General features: G+C 48.9%; 2 protein-coding genes, 1 long non-coding RNA gene and 1 pseudogene across 12 annotated transcripts in view; 1 reads left to right on the forward strand and 3 right to left on the reverse strand.

Moving 5' to 3' along the window:
* LOC124226946 (patr class I histocompatibility antigen, A-2 alpha chain-like) overlaps window positions 1-24,953 on the reverse strand; it is a 445,476-nt gene that overhangs the window by 383,727 nt on the left and 36,796 nt on the right. The gene's annotated exons all lie outside the window — the stretch shown is intronic.
* Window positions 152-5,472, reverse strand: LOC124226947 (saoe class I histocompatibility antigen, A alpha chain-like). 6 transcript variants are annotated; one of them, XR_006885408.1, is made up of 8 exons: window positions 5,342-5,472; window positions 4,743-5,012; window positions 4,233-4,508; window positions 3,349-3,624; window positions 3,055-3,225; window positions 2,471-2,518; window positions 2,209-2,304; window positions 152-1,666 (listed from the first exon to the last, which is right to left on the reverse strand). XR_006885408.1 is itself a non-coding variant. In XM_046640787.1 (7 exons), the coding sequence occupies exons 1-7, from the start codon at window positions 5,421-5,423 to the stop codon at window positions 2,300-2,302; spliced, it is 1,068 nt and encodes a 355-aa protein (XP_046496743.1). In that variant the 5' UTR covers window positions 5,424-5,472; the 3' UTR covers window positions 1,915-2,299. The 6 variants fall into 6 exon arrangements, 3 of the variants coding, with proteins under 3 accessions (XP_046496743.1, XP_046496742.1, XP_046496744.1); XR_006885407.1 differs by having other exon boundaries at window positions 2,471-3,225; XM_046640787.1 differs by lacking the exon at window positions 152-1,666 and having other exon boundaries at window positions 1,915-2,304; window positions 3,115-3,225.
* On the forward strand, window positions 4,852-5,577 carry LOC124226954 (uncharacterized). Its single transcript, XR_006885412.1, has 2 exons — window positions 4,852-4,984; window positions 5,350-5,577. It is a non-coding gene; the product is annotated as an uncharacterized LOC124226954 (long non-coding RNA).
* On the reverse strand, window positions 20,484-23,995 carry LOC124226950 (class I histocompatibility antigen, Gogo-B*0102 alpha chain-like; annotated as a pseudogene).

The following is a 24,953-nucleotide window of genomic DNA, read 5'->3' on the forward strand; positions in this document are numbered from 1 at the left end:
GAAGACACTCTGTATTTCCACTTGTGCAATCTGAAATTTGGGGTGTCCTCTTTGAGTCCTCTTTTTCATAACCCAGATTTAATCCATTAGAAAATTCTGGAAAGCCCATCTTCAGAATGTATCCAGAATCCAAATGCTTCCTATTATTTTCCCTGCTCACACCCCAGACAAAGCAAGTAACATCTCTAGCCTGGAACACGGCACTGGTTTCCTACAGTTTTCTCCACTGGCTGCTCTCTGTTCACCTCTTGACTCCGCACAGCACCAGAGTGATGCTTCTCAAGTCACAACAGGTTGACCTTCTGTTCATCTTCCTCAACAAGAGGTTAAAACCTTCCAACATCCTCCAGACCTACATGGTCTGGCCACATGTCTATCTCATCTCAATATTCTCTGCTCCAGCCACACCGGCCTCCTCACTTTTCCCAGAACACACAGACACACTCCTGCTCTAATGCATTTGCACTGGAGGTTCCCCTGCCTGCAAACGACTTCCTGAGACATCCCTGTGCACAAATCACACCCTTCAAGTCTTTACTCAAAGTCACCTTCCCAATGAGGCCCACATTGACCATCCTAGTAAAACAGCCATCCTTCTTGTTCCCACAAACTTATACTATGAGTTGCCTTTCTCAAAGCACTTACAACTTCTCACATAAACACTTCCCGTATTTACTATGCTTACAGCATACAGTCTGCCCCTCCCCACTGGAACACATGCTCCCCAAGGCCGGAAATTTTTGCCTGTTTTTAGTTCACTGAAGTTTTCTAGGTACAAAAAGAATTTCTCATATATATGGGAAACAGCAATCATCAGTTGAATGAATGATGAGTGTACAGCACCTCCGTATTCTAGAGACAGTATCTTTATTAACGTAACCTCAGGTCACACGCTGTTTTGTGGCAGCTACAGCACAACCTCCTCTCACACTGACAGGAATGTGGCCTGTACTTTTCTCACAAGTGCTGCTCTCTCCTCTCTCCCTCCCACAGCCGCCCTCCTGCACACTCACACACACAACTATATTTCTCTCCTTAGAAAGGACAATCTTAGGCTATGGGTCCTATTTTCCAAGCAACTATGAATCTAAAGTACACTCAAATTTATAAATGCATCAGTTTGGATCAGAGCCAGCACTAGGATGACTAGAGCTAAGGGCAAAGAGATGGGGCAGGCTGCAGAGAAGACAGAAACCCAACAGGAATTTATCTAAGATAAGAAACTATCAGATCCCTCCTCTGTTGTAATTCTAGAATCTGCTTCTTTTAAAAGGAGAAAAGGTAGAAAGAAAAATCCAGGAAACAACCTTAGAAAGAGGGTAAGAGTTGGATGAGTCTGAAAATTTCTCTCTCGATACCAAAGAATCTCCTGTGTGCAGCGGCCACCCTGGACCTCGTGGGGACAATGACAGGCCAAACGACTCCTGCTGCTGTCAGATATGGGGGACACCCAGAGGAGAATGAGACCAGAACTTGAAACGTGAAAAGGGAGTTAACAATAAAAAAAACCCTCCAAAACCCAAATATAAACAAACAAAATGCAAGGCCTGAGGGCTGGGCCCTGGCCTGTGTCTAGACTGACCTGGCCACATGAAGCCCTCACTGCCAATGGTCCTGGAGACAGGACAAGGTCCAGGTGATGTCCTCATCCCTGTGATCACAGGTCCTGGTGGAACAAGGTTCTACTGAAGGGACCAGAACAACAGAGCAGCAGAGATGACAGCCAAGGAATGATAACGCCAAAGCCCACTGAGCACTGGCCCCGAGCCCAAGCACTGAACAGTGAGTGGACCCAGGCCCCATCCATGCTCGACTCCTCTCAGCCTTCTCCTGTCCCCACCTGCGACAGACTCAGCACAGCAAACATATGAATTCTGGAAGGTTCTCAGTGCTTCCATTAATTTCTTCTCACAGTTTAGGAAATTTCTCCTTTAATTAACACATCAATCACTTTTGACAAGAATTAGGAAAGACAAATTCATATCTAGATTCATATTTTAAATAAGGAAACAAGTCATTACCACTCAGAGAAACATGAAGTTAAGACAGGGATGGAGATGGCCCAGTCCCACCTGTGCTGCAACAGGGCAGTGGATCCAGGAAAGAACAAAGGTCCGTGTGGGCAGGGGTCATCCTGGTGGGCAGGGGTGGATCAATCTCCCCACTTCTTCACATTATGCTAACAGGAACACAGACCCATTCAATTACCAGTGCAGAAAGAGAAGTCAGGGTTCTTGAAGTCACAAAGAGGAAGTGTGAACAAATCTTGCATCACTCAGTCCCCCACAAGGAAGCTGTCTCACACTGTGAAAGAGAATAATCATAAACAAATTCAGGTCAGCATATAAGTGCTAACATTCTCAACAGCCCACCACATGCACAAAGTGTCCCAATCAAAGAATCCCCATAACTCAGTCGTGTCCCCTCTCCCCAACCAACCCTTCCCAATTCAGGCCCTCCAGGGTCTCACCTTTAGGATCCATGAGAGACACATCAGAGCCCTGGGCACTGTCACTGCCTGGGTAGGACAAAATAGGATGGGGTCAGAGCCCACAGGAGATGAGACTAAAGGAGGAACAATGGGCTGGGTGAGCTCCCCCCATGGGCTCCGTCTACACATCTGAAGGGTCTCAGGGATCAATTCCCTACAGAAACTTACTTGCAGCCTGAGCACAGCCCCCTCTTTTTTCACCCATGGGAAGAAAACAGGGAGAAGGCTGAGCCATGAGATCCTAGAGCAACCCCCAAGACCTGGACCACAGGGAAGTTTCCAGAACCATGACTGAAGACCCACGGCAGGAAGGGGAAACACGAAGAAAGGAGATGTGTGAAGACTGGATCAAATGCCCTCCTGGAGGTCTGTCCTCAGCAGGGACCCTCCCCTCTGACCTTCGACTGCTGGGAATCAGGTCCCCAGCCCAGAATTATCCAGGTGAAAAAATCTTTCTGTCATTTTCACCAGTGCTTTAATAAGAGTGTTACCAATCAGCTCCAGAGTGGCAAATACATGTGTGTGGATGGTACTTCCCATTAACAAGGCAGGGCAACCTCTACCTGGGGCTTGAAATCCGTCAGTGGGAGAAGAAAATTCAGATTCTCCATCCCCTTCCCTACCAGAACGCTTCTTCCTCCAGATCACAGCTCCAGCTACTGCAGCGCCAGTGACCACAAAGAGACCCAGGCCAGCAATGACGCCCACGATGATGGTGGCCTCAGGAGGCGGCTCTGAGAAGGGAAGGGAAGCTGAGGGGCTCTGACCTCAGTCTTGATCCTGACCTTGCTGAAGGTCTCCAGAAGGGCTCCTGATTTCCCTGAGAAGAGGCTCTGAGCCCACGGCTCCCTCCTTACCCCATCTCAGGGTGAGGGGCTCAGGCAGCCCCTTGTGCTGCACAAGGCACATGTAGCTCTGCTCCTCCCCAGAAGGTACCACCACAGCCGCCCACTTCTGGAAGGTCCCATCCCCTGCAGGCCTGGTCTCCACAAGCTCCATGTCCTGTGTCAGGTCCTCCCCGTCACGCTGCCAGGTCAGGGTGATCTCCGCAGGGTAGAAGTCCAGGGCCCAGCATCTCAGGGTGACCTCATGGTCAGAGATGGGGTGGTGGGTCACATGTGTCTTCGGGGCGCCTGAGGAGAAGGATCAGAAAATTCAAAAACTTCACATCTACTTTGGGCCACTGAAGCAGCGCTCATGTGGCCATCCTGAGAATGGACAGGACAACCGGTTTCGAAGGAGGAAACAGAAAACCCAGACACCAGATTGGACATGGGGATTTGGGACAATCTCCTATTCCTTGGAAAGTTCTAGAATCAGAGTGAGCACCGAGGGTAGGAGGCTCCAGGTCTCAAAGGAAGAGAACACAGACTTCTGGTCCTGATCTGGGTGGAGAATAAATGACTCAAAAAAACCGGAGTCAGGCCTGCAAAGATGTTCTCAGGCCGATAACAAGGCCTTGAGAAAGTCATGGTTCACAAGATGCCAGGGTCAGAGGGAACCAATGACGGCGATTTCAGGGATGGTCTCCCCTCCTATTCCTGAAGAAACTGGATTCCTTAACTGTCCTTTAGAGAAGGACGGGCCCTCTGGGCAAGTCATTAGTACAGAACATGAAAACCTGGGTGGATTCCTTTCTTTTCTGAGGGACGGTATTCTGACAGTGATCCCATTTCCTCCCTCTTTGTAGGAAGCCAGCCCGGCCCCAGTGGAGATCAGGAGGCCCCGCGGCCCCTCGTACCCGCGCGCTGCAGCGTCTCCTTCCCGTTCTCCAGGTGTCTCAGGAGCCACTTCACGCACCTGCCTTCCAGGTAGTTCCTTTCTTGCTCCGCCTCACCTTCCACCTCCCACTTGCGCTTGGTGATCTGAGCCACTGCGTCCGCCGCGGTCCAGGAGCGCAGGTCCTCGTTCAGGGCGATGTAATCGGCGCCGTCGTAGGCGGACTGTCTGTACCCGCGGAGTAGGCGCCCCTCCGGCCCCGCGTCGCAGCCATACAACACCTGGAGAGTGTGAGACCCTGACCCCGCCCCGAGGTCAGCTCCGCCCACTCGGCCCCGCGTCCCCCCGCCAAGATTAAACCTAAAGTGAAAATCGAACCGCGGAAAAGTCCCCGCCGGCTCTTCTCGGGTCGGGGGCCGGGCGGGTCCCGCAGCCTCGGGGGGAATCTCGGACCCGGAGACTCGGGGAGACCCCGGCCCGTCCGTGGGGATGGGTGGGGGGCGTGACCTGGATCCGGGCTCGCGTCGCTCACCAGCCTCGCTCTGGTTGTATAAGCCGCGCAGGATGTTCAGGTCCACTCGGAAAGTCTGTGCTACGTCCTTGGCGAGCAGCGTCTGCTCTTCCCAATACTCCGGCCCCACCTGCTCCATCCAAGGCGCCCGCGGCTCCACCCTCGGACTCGCGGCGTCGCTGTCGAACCGCTCGAACTGCGTGTCGTCCACGTAGCCGACGGCGATGAAGCGGGGCTCCCCGCGGCCGGGCCGGGACACGCCGGTGAGGAAATACCTCAGGGAGTGGGAGCCTGGGGGCGGGGAGGGACTGAGACCCGGGACCCGGCCCAATCCTCCTCCCGGCGCGGGTCCCCGGGTCCGAGGGTGATGGGGCCGGGAGGGGGATGGAGGTAAGGGATCTTGAGACTGAAAAGGGGCGGTGGATGGAGAAGGGCGGGGACTTGGGTGGGAAAAGGAGGGGGGCAGGAGAAGGGAGGGGTCAGGACAGGGGCAGGGCCGAGGCGGGGGTCTGGGCCTGGGTCTGTGGAGACTCGCCTTCCCCGGGGGTCCTGAGTCCCCGCCGCGCGGTTCCCTCGCTCCGCCGCCCGCAGAGGCTGTTTCCTTCTGACCCCGCACTCACCCGCCCAGGTCTCGGTCAGGGTCAGGGCCCCCGAGAGCAGCAGGAGGAGGGTTCGAGGCGCCATAACAGGGATCCTCGCCATCTGGGGAGAATCTGAGTCCCGGCTGATCAGTGCGGTTGTAAAAACCCGGAACGGCGGAAACGCTGATGGGCTTCCCTAGAAACCGGACACGCAATGGGAGTGAGAACTGGGGCCGCGTCAAGAGTCTCCAGCAGGAGGACCTGACACAGGTTGTGAGAAGCAGAAGTGAAACTCCCCAACACAGCTTTCCCGCCCGAGACTCCGCCCTCGGGCCTCAGACCCTGAGAGCCACGCCTGGGGACCTGGGACTCTGCCCTGACCCGTCTCCTCCCGCACCGAGAGCTCTTTGTCACACCGTCTCCCTGAGTCCTGGCCCAGGTGCTGTTTGAGTCAACAATTCTCAGGCACTTTGGTTTCAGGATATCCATACAGTCTTCAAATTAGTGAGGACCCCAAGGATAATTTTATGTTGGTTATATGTATCAATATTTACCATACTAGGAATAAAAGTTTTAAAATATTTTTTATTACTTAGAATAATATTCATAACCCACTGCAAGTTAACAGAAAGAATGTTTTTATGAAAAATTGCTGTTTCCCCAAATAAACAAGGTAGTGAGAAGAGTGGATCTTTTTACATCTTACATTTTTGCAAGACTCTTTCTTGTCTGTCTCATTAGAAGACCACTGGATCTTCATATTTGCTCTGCATTTAGTTTGTTATTTTGGTTGAAGTATATGAAAACAATACAGCCTTACACAACTATGTAGGAGTAGTATTTTTAATAACCTTTTCACAGCATTGTGGATATTCACCTTTGATACTGAAATAAAACTACACTACTGGTAGTTTCTCAAAGGTTATTTGCAAAGTGGAACCTGAAACAATATCATTGAATATTTCCTATTCTGTTAGATTAAAATCCACAGACCTAGTTTGCATATTGAATAACTCTTGTACTAACGTATGATTTTTAAAGTAATTCATTGTTTCACTAAGTTCCCTCGTTGATGCATTTAACTAACAATTATCAAAATATCACATTTGTTAATATTACCGCAGATCCCAACAGAAAAGTTTGTCAGTACTGGGAAGTTGTCAAGCTTACATGGTTGGACACAAGTTTTCCAAAATTCTAGTTTTCTCTTGACTGCTTACGTTTTATCAAGGCAATAAGTACTGTCAGTTGTTAACTGTCAGGGGATTTTCTTGAAGGGAGAAGCTCATGTTCATTTTGAAAGAGTGCGTGCCAAATAACCACGTCTAATCATAGTTTCTGTCATTCATTCTTTCAAGTAAAACTGGTGTTCCATAAAAAAAGGTCTAGCTTGGCTCACACAAATTATTTTCCTTGGGACATAGTACTTGGGAATGTAGCAGAAGGGTTTTATGTGTACTTCTCACGTCAACATATAAGATATTTTTAAAATGTGGATTTAAGGACAACGATTTGGTAAGGACAATTTTTAATGCTTCAGGACATTTTAAAGTGAAAGTATTTTGTTCGTGGTTTTTTTTCTGCAAGTGGTGTCCCTTTGAAACTGGGAACGGTTTGTGCCTGAAGGCGCTAGACCCACTGACAACCTATTTTGGTTTCGCTATACACCAGCTTACTATGTATTCATATCTCAAACAGAAATCTGTTGTATCTCTAAGAGAAATAACATTGGCCCTTTCATTTCACATGGGTCTAATGCATCTCACCTGATGCCCACAAAGTATGAAGAGCAGTACTGTTTGACAGAATGTTCTGTGATGAAGGAATTGCTCTGTATCTGCACTGTCCAATATGGTAGCCAGTAGCTACATATGGCTACTCAGCACTTGAAATGTGGCTACTGTGCTGAGCAATTGAATTTTTAATTTTATTTACTTTAAATTTAAATAACCATATGTGGCTAGTAGCTACCATATTGAATAGTGAATATCTGGAATGTTTTTAGTTTTGTTTCCTCCACCCAAAAAGATACTGTGTGACTCATAGGTTGATGTAGACTAAAATTATCTTCATATAGGTGTCATGGAATTGTCCATGTGGGTCTTAGACATATGCTTAAAATACAGCGTGCCCAAGATGTTGAATTAACATGTATTTTAACAACTAGAGTATATAGACATTAACCAAAACATGATTTATCATCTTAAGGTCCTAAATGTTCAAAAATGCCCATCACTGAAGCTAATCCTTGTGTATATTACATTGGGACTCTTGGTGTTGTTTTCATTAACCTGATAAATATAAGCAGGGACATAAGTCTTCACTTAACCCAAGAGAAAGTATTTATTGGAGACAATGTATATTAAATAACTTGTAGGCCCTGTATATTCATGTAAAATTATAGAGCAGAAGATGTAAACCTTAGAATTCCACTTCTTAGAATTCTTTGCCTATTGCTCCTCCCCTACTTTCCCCCCAAATTGAAACAATTCTGTTTCCCTTCACCCTTGTACCCCCCTCCTACAAACTGAAAATTTTTGTCTGTGAATCTACAGTAGATGAAAACAGTGTGACAATTATACACAATGACAATCACAATGAAATTTCAGAAAGAGGGTGGGAAAGAAGAGACTGAAAACTTCAAGAGGCAACAAACACAGGCCTGGAGGCAAGAAGGCGTTGCAGCAATGCCTTCCAAATTCCCAGAAAAAATGTTACAACACGGTGTTCTGTATCAAGTCAAAATGCAAGTCAGGACTGGGGCAGCCTAAAGACATTGCGCATGTTTAGAGTTTCAATGTTTTACTTTCCACGTTCCCTTCCTCAGGATACCGCCAGGCAAAGTAGGGAACAATGATGGAGAAAACCAAAAAAAGGGGGAAAGTGGGATCCAGGCAACAGGGGAACCAGAACAAAGAAGACGAAGGGCTGCCCAGGATGAGGGGAAAGAGATCTGGGTTGTCAGCCCTGCCCCAGATGTGTAGGGAACCAGTCCACGTGTGGCAGGACTGAGGGCTGTGGGAAGGTGTCTTTACAAAGACAAAGTTGGTAGAATACCAGATTTGTTCGAATATATTCATGAAGATTTAGACTCGGGGGGAGTAGTGGAATGGTTTAGTAATGAATACAACAGAAACTAACCAAATGAAGAAACAAGATATATACTAACTACAGGGAACGTAAAAAGTTGGTTCAAGAAAGGAAAAGTAATCATAGTCTACTAAATGCTCAGTTGTGACTAACGTTTACATGGTCATAATAATGTAAACACTGCACGCTGAGCTAATCAAAGTTGTAAAGTAATTACATTGGGTAGCTGGTGGTGTGTGAAATAAGAGCCAGTTCACTAAAGATGATGCATAAGTGTGTAACAAAGAAGGAGTATTGTAAACATTCTATTTAGAAGTAACAATTAGAGAATCAGCTAAAAGAACTGAAACAAGATGTCTCTGGGATTTAGGAAATGGGGTAGGGAGGGGACATCTGTCTTCATAACAAGCCTTGTAGAAGTAGAGGACCTTTTAAATCATGTGCAAATGAATATTTATTAAAAATAAAAAGATAACGGGGGCTGGCCCCGTGGCCTAGTGGTTAAGTTCACACGCTCTGCTGCAGGTGGCCCAGTGTTTCATTGGTTCGGATCCTGGGCGCGGACATGGTACTGCTCATCAAACCACGCTGAGGCAGGGTCCCACATGCCACAACTAGAAGGACCCACAACGAAGAATATACAACTATGTACCGGGGGGCTTTGGGGAGAAAAAGGAAAAAAATAAAATCTTTAAAAAATAGTAAAAAAAATAAAAAGACAACGTGGTAGATGAGAGAATAGACTCTGGAATTGTCCTACCAGGAGTGTCATAGAAATGGAGCAATAGCTGGAAGGAGACATGGGATTGAGTGATGGATTGTTATGAGAGGATTTTGTTTTGATTTATTTAGCTTCTTTTTTTTTTTTTTTAAATGGGAGATATTGCAGCCTGTTTGTATGTGGGACTGAATGAGCCAGTAGAGAACAGGAAGTTGATGATGCAGGGGAGGGAGGTAATCCTGTGCCCAAGCTGAGAGGTGACCTTAGACAGGAGCAGGACCATCCATCATCACTGCTGTGAAGGCAGAGGATACAGGTACAGATGTGGGGTGTGGGGGGATGATGGTGCAGTTCTCCCCTAGTCCTTTTTTCTCTGAGTGAAAAGAGAAATAAGCTCATCACCTGAGAGTGGGGAGTGGGGAGTGGGGAGGGAGAGGAGGAGATTGAGGAGGGAGGAGAAAGTGAGAAATACCTCCCTCAGGAGGTGTGAGAGTGAACTGTGTCAGGAAATGGCATCTGGAGAGACCAGGGATGGGGGCCAATGAGCTCTGTGATCATCAATTTAGAGAGAGAGTTCCAGCACTGGGGCAGCAGCCGGGAGGATACATAATAGACTAAGAGAAAATGCAACAAAATATCTCCAAGTGTGAGGGTTAGAGTTATTTTTACTGTCATTTATAACCGTTAACATTTTATAATTTTCTACAGTGAATATACATTGTAAGATATGTATTGTATATTATACATATACATTATAATCAGAATAAAAAGGCTCTGTTTAAATTTTAAGAGGGAGGCAGATGGGTAGGAATAGTCCAGAGTTTGGGGCACAGAGCTCGAAGTGCTGGGCTCCATGTCTGGGCAATGAGCTCACAGAGCCTTTTCTCCATCTCTCAGGACGCTGCTCTCTGTGGACGCCAAGCAGGATCTTTCCCTTCTTTTTGGGGTGTGGTCATTCATTAGTATCTTGTCAGCTCTGTTGCTCTTCAGAAGATGGTTTTTGAAGTTTACATGGCATTTTTAGCTATTTTCAGTGGGAAGATTGGTCCATATATAATGTAGCCCAACTTTTTCAGAAATGGAAATTCTAAGGCAAAATAGTTGAGTGAAAAGATGATTGGTTCTTGAGCAGAGGATCAGAATTTCAGTCTTAACACATGATCTGAGGATGATCTGTCAAGTGTTTTATAAGTGTAAGCAATTTCAATGTAATTTATTTTTGAAAACATTATTCATACACATATGAGAGAATTCAAACAATACTCAAGAATATACAAAAGTAAATCACTCCTCCACCATCTCCCGTTCATCCAAGTCCTCTACCCAGAAACCATCACGGTTAGCAATTTCTCATTTATATTCCCAGAATATTTCTATGCATTAATGTATACTGTTATGTCAAGAAAAGGGCTCAAACCAGAGATTGAGAGAAATTGTTTGCAAATCACATATCTGATAAGGGACTTGTTTTAGAATATATATAGAACTCTTAAAACTCAACACTAATAAAACAAATAACAATTAAAAATTACCAAAAGTCTGAACAGTTACCTCACTAAAGAAAGTATAAGGGTGGCTAATAAATTTATGAGAAGATGCTCATGTCATATGTCATTAGGGAAGTACAAATGAAAACAACAATGATATACCACTACACACCTATTAGAATAGCCTAAATCCAAAAACTAGTAACGCCAAGTGCTGACCAGGATGTGGAGCAACAGGAACCCTCATTTATTGTGGGCAGGAATACAAACTAGCACAGCCACTACGGAAAATAGCAGTTTCTTATAAAGCTAAACATGGACTTACCATACAATCTGCTGATCTCTCTCCTAGGTATTTATTTGAACTCATTTGAAAAATTATGTTTGCACAAAAACCTGCGTGTAAATGTTTATAGCAGAATACCCCTTAAGTGTGGGCTGTGCATAGTGACTTCCTTCCAAAGAGTACCATGTGGAAAGGGAGAAAGAAAAAAAGGAACTTCACGGAGAGAAACACTGGTGAAGGTTAACATCATCAGTGATCAATCAAGTGGGTATTACACACCCTTATATGTTGTGTTGAGAATGGCACTTCACCTCTGGGGTCTTCTTCCCAAAAACCTATTGCCCCAGTCAACCTAACTCAAATTGAGAGACAGTCTACAATATTGCTGAGCAGTACTCCTCAAAAATATCAAGGTCATTAAAGACAAGGAAAGTCTAAGAAACTGTCACAGCCAGAGGAGCCTGAAGGAGACGTGATTGGGACTTAGTGTGGTATGATGGATGGGATCCTGGCACAGAAAAAAGAAAAACTAATGAAATCCAAATAAAGTACACAGTTCAGTAATAATGTATTAATATTGCTTCAATAGTTGTGACAAATATTTTATAGTAATATAGATGTTACAACAGGGACAGCTGAGTGTGGGACATACAGGAACTCTGTACTAACTTTGCGACTTTTCTGTAAATCTGAAGCTACGTATTCTAAAGTAAAAGAGTTTATCTTTTAAAACAACTCTCAGAAAAGGAAGAGAGAATGGAAGAAAAATATGATCTGCTTTTCAGTTTTCCAGGGTGTTGTCATCAAGGGACTGGAGAGAGAGGTTGTAGGAGAAAAGATGGAAGCCTTAGATGCAGGGCAGGGCTCCAGAGCTCCCCTCTCCTCCAATCGCTGTCCCACCCCCGAGCCTGGCCCCAGGGCTGCTCAGAGGCATCTTCATCCCCCATTGATGTCCAGCCTCCAGGTCAGCCACCTCTCCCTGACTGAGACCAAAGCCCATCCTCTCCTCTGGCTGTGGGAATAGGATAGAACAGAGAAGTGGAGGCCCAGTGTGACCACAGGGCTGAGGACAAAAGACCAGAGCTCCCCTATGGCCTCTTCCCCAGGACTTCCCGAGGGTCTCCCTGTGCTCCCAGCAGCAGGACAGGGTTGTGCACACAAGGGGGAGCCCCCATCCAGTGTCAGGTTCAGAGTCTGAATTTTTTGCCAAAATACATGTTGATGCAGACGTTTTCCTCCCCATTGAATGACCATGGACTTTGGCCTCAGGGAGGAGCAGATCTCCAGACCATAACACCTAGTTCTCAGGTCCAGGAGTCCACAAACATATTGAGTGCCTTCAGTCTCCAGGATGAGACCTTGAACCCCGGAGTCCCTGCCACTTGTTCCTGCTGCTGCTTCCAGAGATGAAGGCTTCTCCTCTTGGAAATCAACTTGAATTCTCCATCCCTAGGATAGGGTGGGAGGGGCGGAGGAGGAGGAAGAGATCCCTAGTGTAATGGCCTAGGAAGATGGGGAATCTCCTGGACGAGTGAGGAGAGGGAGGAAACAGTGACATTAGGGAGATGGAGGCCAACAGGACTGGAGGGGGAGGAACCACAGAGGAGGGGGCAGGGGAAGGGGTCAGCTTGGTGGACATCGGGGTGGGAAGGACTGGATTCTGTGTGAGGAGAGGCACAGGGGCTTCTGTCTGGGGCACTGAGGTGTCTGTTTTCTCCTGGGTGGTAATTACACAGGTGTTAGCTTTATAATTGGTCATTAAACTATATTTAGGTTTAGGCTTTTTTCCATACTTGCTGGTGTGGTATAACTCAAACACAGGGAAAAAAGGGACAAGAAGAAGAGAGGGGAGGTGATTAAGGGGCTTCCCCTCTTCCAGAGCAAGACCCTTCCCTCCACCCTCAACTTCTTTAGGCTTGAGTGACAGGGAGAATGAAGGAACTGAGAGCAGGGGAGAACAAGGCCTCTGTCACCCTGGAGGGGACAGCCTGGGCCTGTTTCCAGGGTTTCCAGAGTCCCACTCCCCGAGCCATGACTTAACAGCTGTGTCTGAGTTCATCCCCATTTCACAGCCCTCAGCTACCTGGACACCTTCTCTTTATTTGCTAAGACAGCAGGAACCAGGGCTCCCAGAAGATTGGCCCCTGGGCAAAGGACAGGGAGCTGTCCAGCTTCTGGAGGCCACTGGGACAGCGTTCCTGGAGCGCAGAGGGCAGGGTGTCGGATGGAGTCTGGAGACTACAGCGGGCTACAAGGAGGTCAGTGATGAGTCAGGGCCCAGGCTTCTGCCTAACATCTTCCAGGGAACTCCAATGTGTCCCACCCCCCTCCCCAGGCTTCCAGGACCCACATGTCCAAACACCACACCCAATGACGCCAAGAGTGGACTCTTTTGTCCAGGCATCAGACCACTCACCCTCTTGGAGCCTGGAGGACAGCGTCTCCCTCTTCCCCCTCCCTAGAGCCCAGGACCCCAGCATTCTGCCTCTTCTTCCCCTTCTAGGACCAAAGCAGATATGGGCCTGCTGTCTAGATCTCTCACGCCCCTCTCCCTGCTACCTCCAAACCCCAAAATTACAGGTTTTGCTATCCTAGATGCAAAACTGATTTCTGGGCCTGCTGAATGACCTAGGAATTTGGGGGTCATGGGTCAGGGGACGGCTCCCCAAAGCCCCACAGGCTGCAGCTGAGCCCTGCCTTCAAGCCCGACACAATCAGAGGATTCAGCACATAAGTCTACCACCAGGAGGACTGCACTGTCTAAAACCCCACGACCTGGCTGGGTGCCCCTCTGGAGTGGAAGGGTCTGCAGAGGCAGCAGGTGCTCTGGCCTTGTGCTTTAGCTGCATGGGAAGTGTGGCGGGGCTCTGTGTGGCCTTCTGCCTGCTTGGCTCTGGCCTGGGATAAGCCAGTGAGCAGCTCCTCCCCCTCCCAACTGAAAGAGACACCCCCTCCTCCAATCACTTCCCAGGGAACTGCTCAGTTCTCCTGTGTCAGTCTCAGCTTTGAGGAGATCTGGTCCCTATGCTTCTTCATTCATGAACAAATACTTATTTAGCATCTGCTCTGTGCCAGGCACTATCCTAGGTCCTTTGGGATATATCAAACCAACTCAGGCAAAATCCATGCCCTCACAGAGCTTACATGCTGAGAAGAACAGGGTAGGGAAGATGAGGGAGCTGGTTATAATTTTAAATATTATCCTCAGCGGAGGCTTTCCAGGGAGGTGACATTTGAGCTAAGTCCTGAAGGAGGTGAGGGAGTGAGCCCTGTGGTTATAGGGAGGAAGCGTGTTCTGGGATCACCCTCTGCACAGGCCTGGGGCTCTACTGGGGAAACGCTGAGGGGACAGCAGGAATGGGAGTGGGCAGACTTCAGGAAGGACTTCCTGCAGAGGAATTATGGGGATCTGGGTTTGTACATCTCATGACCTGCTCCCCATTTGTGAGATTCACGGAATCCTGGAGACTAGATGAGGATGAAGGGCCTGTGAGCGGAAGAAAGTTGGGAGAGGAGGGAGGAAGCTGAGGTGGGGTCCTACCCACAGCACTGTCTCTGTGCTCACTCTCTCCTGCATCCAGTGTGAGGGGTAAGAGATTTTGATGTGGTCAGCAAATCCTAGGATAGCTGGATCTGGATGAAGGTCACCACATGGCAGGACATAAAATATTGCTTCATTACCTGTGACAAATGAATGACAACAATGTAAGATGTTAACAGGGGAAACTGAGTGGGATATACAGAAACTCTGCACGACCTTCTCAACTTTTCTGTAAATTTAACAGTATTCTAAAATATTAAAGTTTATATTTAAAATAGCCCACAGAAAAGGTATAGGTTGTGGGGGAAAAAAATTAACTCTGGTTTTCCAGGGGGTTGCTATCAAGTGGCTGGAGAGAGGGGTTGTGGGGTGAAGAGATGAAAACGTTAGAGACAGGTAGGGCTCCTGAGCTCTCCTCTCCTCTGATCTCCGTGGAGTCTAGGACTCCTCACAAAGCATCTTCATCCTGAGACTGATGCCCAGCATCCGAGTCAGCCAGCTCTTCCCGACTCAGGTCACTGCCCAGTCCCCTCCACTGCTGCTCCATTAGACTCTGAGAGCAGTGTGGTGGTGCCCCTGTGTGGCCACAGGGCTGAGGACAGACAAGGGGAGCCTGCCTTTCTCCTACTCAGCCAGGACCTCCACAGATTCTCCCTTGGCTCCCAGAAGGTGCACAGGGCTCTGCCCATAAGGGGGCGACGCCAGCCTGTGTCAGGTTCTAAGTCCACTGATGTCTCCCCAGCATTGAGTGATCCTGGACTCCCGCCTCAGGGCAGAGCCAGGTCTCCAGGTCATAACATCTGGTTCCCAGGTCCAGGATGGGCCCCCAAATATACTGCATGCCGTTAATCTCCTGAGATGGGACCTTGGACTCCAGGATCCCTGTCACTTGTTTCTGCTGCTGCTTCCAGGATGAAGGCACCTATTGCTGGGAATCAACTCTGGGTTCTCCAACTCTAGTATGAGAAGAGGGGACAAGGAGAGTGCCCAGGACACCAGCTAGTAAGATGCGGAGGCTCCTGGAGAAGTGAAAAGAGGGAGGAAATAGGGTCATTAGGGGGATAGAGGCTGAAAGTAGTGCAGGGAGAGGAACCAGAGAGGAGAGGGGCAGGGGCAGGGGTCAGCTGAGTGGACACCTGTGTGCGAAGGGATGGGTTCTGTGTGGGGAGAGGGGCTCCTGGCTGGGGCGCCGAGGTCTCTATTTTTCACCAGCATGGTAATTACACAGGTGTTGGCTCTATAAATGATCAGTAAACTATACTTAAGTTTTGGGCATTTTTCTGTACTTGCACGGATGGTATAATTCAAACATACACACATGCACACACACACACGTGCGGACGAACGGAGAAAAGAGACGAAGGGAGGCCTGGTGATTAAGGAGATTCCACCTCTTCCAGAGCCAGAACACCCCCCTCGATTCCCCAGTGCTAGGATGGCAGGGAGAATCAAGGAGCCCAGAGGAGGAGAGAACAAGGCCTGTGTCGCCGTGGAGGGACCAGCCCTGGGTCCTGATTCTGGGGTTTCCAGGGCCCCATTCCCGGCACTATGACTTCACAGGTGAGTTTGTGTCCAGCCGTGGCTCCTAGCGCTTGGCAACCTGGAGAGCCCCTCTTGCATATTGTAATCTCTATAGATACCTACTATAAAAAATAATGTAAAAAAAAAAGCTAACGGCAAAATTAAAATGGAACTCTAAAAATATATAAATAACTTAAAAAATCATCTTTGTTTTCTAGGAGAGTTGCAGTGCTCTCAAGAGTTCTTGTTTGGCAGCCTTTTCCCATCAGGACTTTGAAGAGGTCACTCCAATTTCTTCCGGCCTCCATTGCTTTTAATGAGAAACCAGCCATCAATCACATAGTTGCTCCCCTGTGCATTAGTCATCTACTGGTTTGTAACAAGTACTCCAAAATTAAGCAGCTTGAAACAACAAAGATTTATCATCTCACACGTTTCCAGTGGGTGAGGGAAGAAGGAGCGGCTTAGCTTGGTGGTCCTAGCTCTGGGTCTCATAAGGTTGCAATCAAGATGTCGGCCAGAACAGAAAGGCTTGATTAGCATGAAAGGACCCACTTCAAAGCCCATTCGTGTGGTTGTTGGCAAAAGCTTCAGCTCCTTGCCATGTGGGTGTCTCCTTAGCTGAATGTCCACACAACATGGCAGGTGACTTACCCCAGATTGAGTGACCAGGAGAGTAGACCAGGCAGGAAATCACAGTGCCTTTTAAGACCCAGTCTCTGAAGTTGCACACTGTCACTTCTGCTGTATTCTATCCATTAGGAATGAGCCAATAAGCCTGACCCACACTCACAGGGAGGGGAATTGTCACTGCCTCTTGAGTATCAAAGAAATTGTGGACATTTGAAAACCACCACAGTCCACCTTCTGGGCACTAATTATTTGCATCCCTCCCACATGCAAAATCAGCTCACTCCAACACAAGGGCCCCCAAAGTCTCATTCCATTACAGAATCAGCGTAAAGTCCAGAATGTCATCATCTAAATCAGGATCAGGCACAGATGAGTGTCCTCGTGTATTCATGCAAATGAAGCCCTTCAAGGACAGTTCCTCATGGAATGAAGGCCTGTGAAGTAAAGAGGCAAGTTATCTGCTCCCCTCCCCCAACAGACCTGATATACAATGGTGGGACAGGCATAGGATAACCGCTATACACAACTAAAAAGGGGGAAATGGGAGGCACAAAGAGTCACCAGTCCATCGCAATGTTCAAATACACTTAGGCAAACTGGAATTTGTTGTTCTTTTTCCATCCCTCACCCCCAACGTCTACTCTTAGAACCTGTACCCTCTTCCCACCTTAGAAGAATTCCACACTTAAAGTCTTGGAAGGAGGCAGAGACCATTTCCCTCCACAAGAGAGGAAAACCCACTTTCCCAAACATTCTTGGTCACGGTGTGAAGCTCCATCAAGCAGGTGACCACATGCTGGACTCTGACTCAGGATGTGGTGACACAGAGAAGCTGGGACAGTGCAGAATGCATTTGGCAAAGGTGGTGTGAGTGGCAGTATGTCATCCAATTGCCAAGACAAGCAATGATAGCAGTCCTAGCCCAGTGGGGCTGCATCAGGGGTGTCACTGGGGTGAGTAGTGGCATCTATACACAGCTGTAGGGGCAGTGGTTCCTACGTGGGACCTGGCCAAGGCTGGATGGATTCTGTTCCTGGCCGTGTAGCCTCAAGCTTGTTCTATGGCTTTCCTTGAAATAAAATGAGATCCAGAACTGCGTATATATATATATAATATTCATTTATATTTTAAGTAGAAAAACTTGGATTCCATTGTGTACACAAAGAAATAAATCCATCTAGGGAATAGGTTCAGAGAGCGAGGATTCAGAGATTTTCTTTTGCTGAACTGATAACCATTCCTCATTTCCACCTGGCTACGCCCCATGGTAGAAGAAACAACATATATCTCCCAGCATATGTCTTGTCTTTTTCTCCCCAGGAGAAAACAATATTTAAATGTGGATTTAAGACCCCTCCCCACCTTGAGTGCTCTTTGATCACTAACCTCAGCGGTTCCCAATCTGGCTGAGCCCCAGGATTACTTGTGGGCTTGTTACAAAATACTCAGGCCTCTCCCCAGACCCACCATCTTAGAATGTTGGGCACAGAGTCCTGGAATCACTTCTTTAACAAGCTACATGTGAGGCTGATGCACAGCCTGGGAGAATCCTGGTCTACACTCTGCTACTAAATGTGTGATCTGAAGACCAGCAGCATCAGCACCAACCCTGCTATATATACAGACTTTCACACTCTACTCCAGACTCTGAATCTTAACCAGATGTCCAGGAGATTCCTGTACACAGGAAAGTTTGTGACTCCCTGGTCTAGAGCCTTCTAGACACAGTGTCAGAACTGTTCAGTCCACCCTGTGCATGTGGTCTGATCAGAGCCCTTAGCACTGGGGTTCAGTCCTTGTTCCTTTCTCTTCTATAGCCATCACTCCCTTGGTGACCCATCCATTCTCAAGGCTTTAAATATCATTTTTATGGTATCATCTCCCAAATTTATTTCTCCAGCCCAGACATCTCTCCTAAACTCCGGACTCCTCTGTCCAACTGCCAGCCTACTTGCATTTCTAATAAATATGTGAAATTCAACATTTCCTAACTGGATGATGCCACTTCCTCAAAATTAATCTGTCCAGAGTCTTCCCCATTTCCACTGAAGGTGCTCCATATTTTTCCACTTGCACCATCTGAAATTTTGGGTGTGATTTCTCTTTCTTATAACCTAGATTTAATCTATTAGGAAATGCTGTAAAGCTCATCTTCAAACATACCCAGAATCTGATCACTTCCTATTACTGTCCCTGCTCTCATCCCAGACAAAGCAAGCAACCTCTCTAGCCTGGACATGGCACTAGTTTCCTGCAGTTTTCTCTGTGTCACTCGCCCTTCACCTCTCAGTTCTGTTCTCAGCACAGCACCAGAGTGATGCTTCTAAAGAGAAGTTGTATCAGGTCAACCATGTTCAAAACCATCTTGTAACTCCACATCCTACTCAGAGAAAAGGTGAAACTCTTCTAACATCCTCCAGGCCTACGTGGTCTGGCCGCACCTCTATCTCATCTCGATTGCTCTCTGCTCCAGCCACACGGGCCTCCTCCCTCTTTCCAGGACACACAGACACATTCCTGCCTTAGCGTATCCACACTGGAGGTTCCCTGCCTGGAAAGAACTTCCCCCAGACATCCTCATGGACAAACTTCATGTCCTTCAAATGTTTCCTCAAGGTCACTTTCCCAGTGAGGCCCTCACTGACCACTCTAGTAAAACAGCCATCTTCCCTGTCCCCACACACTTACACTCTGGGTCACCTTCCTCAAAGCACTTACAACTTATAACATAAACACTTCCCTTATTCACTATGCTTATAGCATACAGTCTGCCCCTCCCCATGAGAACACATGCTCCACAAAACCAGCCAATTTTTGCCTGTTTTTAGTTCACTGAGGTTTCCTAGATGCAAAATTAGTTTGTCATATATCTGGCAAACAACAATCATCAGTTGAATGAATGATGAGTGTAGAGCACCTCCCTATTCTAGAGACAGTATCTTTATTAATGTAACCTCAGGCCACATGCTATTTTGTGGCAACTACAGCACAATGTCTACTCACACTGACATCAGTGCCGCCTGTATCTTTCTCACAAGCGCTGCTCTCCCCTCTCTCCCACAGCTGCCCTGCTGCACACTCACACACAATTATATTTCTTTCTTCAGGAAAGACAATCCTATGCTTATGGGTCCTATTTTCCAATCAATCGTGAGTTTGGATCAAAGCCAGCACTAGGGTGACTAGAGTTAACGGCAGGGAGAGAGGGGGCAGGCTGCAGAGAAGACAGAAACCCAACAGGAATTTATCTAAGATGAGGAACTAATGAATCCTTCCTCTTTACTAATTCTAGAATCTGGTTCCTTAAAAAGAGGTAAAAGATGGAAAAAATATTCTGGAAACAGCCCTAGAAGGAGGGCAAGAGCTGGATAAGTCTAAAAATTCATCTCTCAATACTACAGACTTCTGTGTGCAGGGTCCACCTAGGCCTTGTGGGGACAATGACAGGTCAAATGGCTCCTGCTGCTGTCAGAGATGGGGGACACCCAGAAGAGAATGAGACCAGGACTCTAAACATGAACAAGAACAGGCATAATCCAAAAAAAACCCCTAAGAAACAAAGTATAAACACACAAAAGGTAGGGGCTGAGGGCCAGACCCAGGCCTGAGCCTAGGCTGACCAGGCCACAGGAAGCCCTCACTGCCCACAGTCCTGAAGACACGACAATGCCCAGGTGATGTCCTCATCCCTGTGATCACAGGTACTGATGGAATAAGGTTCTATACAAGGAGGCAGAACAAAGGAGCAGAAAGATGCGCCAGGCAAGGAATGACAACATCACAGCCCATGAGGCACTCAGCACTGACTGGGCACAGGCCCCATCCATGCTCAGCTCCTCAGAGCCTGCTCCTGTCCCCACCTGCAACTGACTCAGCACAGCAAACACACGGATTCCGGAAGGTTCTCAGTGCTTCCGTTTATTTCCTCTCTCAAACTTTAGGAAATTTCTCCTTTAATTAACACATCAATCCCTTATCACAAGAATTAGAAAAAACAAATTCATATCCAGATTTGTATTATCAATAAGGAAGCAGGTCACCGGTACTCAGCACAACATCAAGTTCAGACAGAGATGGAGACAGTCCAGGCCCGACTCTGCTGGAACAGGAAAGTGGATCAGGGAAAGAACATAGATCAGTGTGGGGAGAGGGTCATGGAGGGCAGGGGTGGGCCAGTCTCTCCACCTGCTCTCGTTATGCTAACCGGAACCCAGACACATTCAGATGCCAATGTAGAAAGAGAAGTCAGGGGATCTTGAATTCACAAGCAGAAGTATGAACAAATCTTGTATCACTCGGTCTCCCATAAGGCATCTGCCTCACACTATGAAAGAGAATAATGATAAACAAATTCAGGCCAGTCACATACATACTGACATTCTCAACAGCCCTCAGTATGCTCAAAATGTCCCCTTCAAAGAATCCCCAAACCCAGGTCCATCCCCTCTCCCCAACACCCCTCCCCACTTCAGGCCTCCAGGGGCTCACCTTTAGGATCCATGAGAGACACATCAGAGCCCTGGGCACTGTCATTGTCTGGGGTAGAACAAAACCAGATTTGGTCAGAGCCCACAGGAGATGAGACTAAAGGAGGAACTATGGGCTGGGTGAGCTCCCTCATGGGCTCCTGTCTGCACTATCCCAAGGGTCTCAGGGATGAACCCCCCACTCAAACTTACTTGCAGCCTGAGCATAGCTCCTTCCTTTTCCACCTGTGGGAAAATAACAGGTAGAAGACTAGGTCATGAGATACTAGAGGAACCCCCTAGTCCTGGACCACAGAGAGGCTTCCAGAAATGTGACTGAAAACCCAGGGCAGGGTCAGGAAACACAAAGAAATGAGATGTGTGGGGACTGGACCAACTGCCCTCCTGGAGGTCCGTCCTCAGCAGGGCCCTTCCCTCTGACCTTCAACTGCTGGGAATCAGGTCCCCAGCACCAGAATTATCGAGGTGAAAAAATCTTTCTGTCATTTTCACAAGAGCTTTACAGAAGAGCATTAGCAATCAGCTCCAGAGTGGCAAGCACATGTGTGTGGGTGGTACCTCCCCTTAATGACACAGGGCAACCTCCACCTGGGGCTTAAAATCCCCCAGTGAGACAAGAAAACTCAGATCCCCACTCCCTTCCCTACCTGAGTGCTTCTTCCTCCAGATCACAGCTCCAGCCACCACAGCGACAAGGAGACCCAGGCCAGCAATGATGCCCACGATGGGGATGGTGGACTGAGGAGGCGGCTCTGGGAAGGGAAGGGAAGGTGAGGGCCCTGACCCCAGGTTTCAGCCCTGACCCTGCTGAAGGTCTCCAGAAGGGCTCCTGATTTCCCTGAGAAGAGGCTCTGAGCCCACGCCTCCCTCCTTACCCCATCTCAGGGTGACGGGCTCAGGCAGCCCCTCGTGCTGCACATGGCACGTGTATCTCTGCTCCTCTCCAGAAGGCACCACCACAGCCGCCCACTTCTGGAAGGTCCCGTCCCCTGCAGGCCTGGTCTCCACAAGCTCCGTGTCCTGGGTTAGGTCCTCCTCATCACGCTGCCAGGTCAGGGTGATCTCCGCAGGGTAGAAGTCCAGGGCCCAGCACCTGAGGGTGACCTCATGGTCACAGATGGGGTGGTGGGTCACGTGTGTCTTCGGGGGATCTGAGAAGGAAGAACCAGAAAATTCACCCTGAGTTACCTCCATGGGCCACTGAAACATCATTCCTGTGACCATCCTGAGAACGGACAGGACAACTGGTTTGGAAGGAGGAAGCACAGAACCCAGCAGCCTGGACTTGGGGATCTGGGATAATCTCCGATCCCTTGGAAAGTTCTACAATCAGGGTGAGAGCCTAGGGTAGGAGGCTCCAGGTCTCAAAAAAGGAGAACACAGACTTCTAGTCCTGACCTGGGTGGAGGGTGAATGACTCAGAAAAGCTGGAGTAAAAGTCGCAAAGATGTTCTCAGGCCGAGAACAAGGCCTTGAGAGAGAAAGTCATGGTTCACAAGGTGGCTGCCAGGGTCAAAGGGAACAAATGACTGACGATTTCAGGGATGGTCTCCCCTCCTATTCCTAAGAAACTGTCTTCCTTCACTGTTCATTAGAGAAAGGCGGGCCCTCTGGGTAAGTCATTACAGAACATGAAAACCTGGGTGATTCCTCCCGCTCCTGAGGAGCAGTATTCTGACACTGATCCCATTTCCTCCCTCTTTGTGGGAGGCCCCCAGCCCCAGCCCGAGAGGAGACAGGGAGGCCCCGCGGCCCCTCGTACCCGCGCGCTGCAGCGTCTCGTTCCCGTTCTCCAGGTATCTGAGGAGCCACTCCACGCACCGGCCCTCCAGGTAGTTCCTCCAGCGCTCCGCCACACCGGCCGCCTCCCACTTGCGCCGGGTGATCTGAGCCGCCGCGTCCGCCGCGGTCCAGGAGCGCAGGTCCTAGTTCAGGGCGATGTAATCGGCGCCGTCGTAGGTGAACTGACTGTACCCGCGGAGGAGGCGCCCATCGGGCCCCACGTCGCAGCCATGCATCCTCTGGTAGGTGTGAGACCCTGACCCCGCCCCGAGGTCAGCCCCGCCCGCTCGGCCCCGCCCCCGCCCCCGCCCCCCGCAGAGATTAAACCTAAACTGAAAATGGAACCGCGGAAAAGTCCCCGCTGGCTCCCCCCGGGTTGGGGGTCGGGCGGGTCCCGCAGCCTCGGGGTGAATCTCGGACCCGGAGACTCGGGGAGACCCCGGCCCGTCCGTGGGGATGGGGGGTCGCGACCTAGACCCGGGCTCGCGTAGCTCACCGGCCTCGCTCTGGTTGTAATAGCCGCGCAGGGTGTTCAAGCCCTCTCGGAAATTCTGTGCGTGGTCCTTGTGCTTCTGCGTCTCTCGCTCCCAATACCCCCGCCCCTCCTGCTCCATCCACGGCGCCCGCGGCTCCATCCTCGGACTCGCGGCGTCGCTGTCGAACCGCACGAACTGCGTGTCGTCCACGTAGCCGACGGCGATGAAGCGGGGCTCCCCGCGGCCGGGCCGGGACACGGCGGTGTAGAAATAACTCAGGGAGTGGAAGCCTGGGGGCGGGGAGGGGCTGAGACCCGGCCGACCCTCCTCCCGGCGCGGGTCCCCGGGTCCAAGGGTGATGGGTCTAGGAGAGTGGACGGGTCGTGAGAGAGAAAGGCGGCGGGAGACCCCAGTGGGTGAGAGGAGGAGGCGGAAGAAGGGAGGGGTCAGGACGGGGCGAGGCAGAGGTGGGGGGTCTGGGCAGGTGTCCGCGGAGACACGCCTTCCCCGGGTGTCCTACGTCCCAGCAGCGCGGTCCCCTCGCTCCGCCCCCTGCAGAGGCCGTTTTCTGCCGACCCCGCGCTCACCCGCCCAGGTCTGGGTCAGGGTCCCTGAGAGCAGCAAGAGGAAAGTTGGCGGCATCATGACCCTCATTCTGGGGGTTTGGGCAGAATCTGAGTCCTGGCGCGTCCTGGAGACTTTATTACCCAGAACCGCGGTGACGCTGATTGGCTTCTGTAGAAACCAGACACCCAATGGGAGTGAGAACTGGGCCGCATCATGAGTCTCCAGGCAGGATAACCTGACAGGTTGTCAGAGGGAGAAGTGAAACTCATGGAGACGGAGACTCCCCAACACTGAGCTTCCCCGCCCCAAACACCGCCCTCGGACCTGGGACCCTGAGAGCCACGTCTGGGAACCTGGGACTTTGCCCTGACCCCTCTCCTCCTGCACCGAGAGCTCTTTGTCACACTGTCTCCCTGAGGCCTGGCCCGGGGTGTTCTCAAACACTTTCGTTCCAGGGTATCTATTTAGTCTTACAAATTAGTAAGGACCCCAAGGATAATTTTGTTTATGTTGTTTACATCTTTCAATATTTACCATATTAGGAATACAAGTTTTTCAATATTTTTATTAATTTATTTAGAATAATACTCATAACCCAATGCAAGTTATCTGAAATAATGTTTTTATGAAAAATAGCTATTTCCCATAATAAACAAGGTAGTGAAAAGAGTGGCTCTTTTTAGATTTTTGCAAGTGTCTTTCTTCTCTGTCACATTAGAAGAACGCTAGATTTTCATATTTGCTCTGCATTTAATCAGTTATTTTGCTTGAAGTATATGAAAAAAATACCTCATACAAATACTGTAGGAGTAGTATTTTATTTATTTTTTTGCTGAAGAAGATTAGCCCAGAGCTAACGTCTGTTACCAATCTTCCTTTTTTTTTTTCTTGAGGAGGGTTAGCCCTGAGCTAATATCTGTGTCAATCTTCCTCTCTTTCGTATATGGGTCACTGCCTCAGCATGGCTGACTAGTGGTGTCGGTCAGCACCTGGGTTCTGAACCCTTGCACCAGGCTGCTGAAGCAGAGCACATAGAACTTAACCACTACGCTGGGGGGCA

This window comes from Equus quagga, chromosome 15, assembly GCF_021613505.1.
Source record: "Equus quagga isolate Etosha38 chromosome 15, UCLA_HA_Equagga_1.0, whole genome shotgun sequence".
Classification (NCBI taxonomy): domain Eukaryota; kingdom Metazoa; phylum Chordata; class Mammalia; order Perissodactyla; family Equidae; genus Equus; species Equus quagga.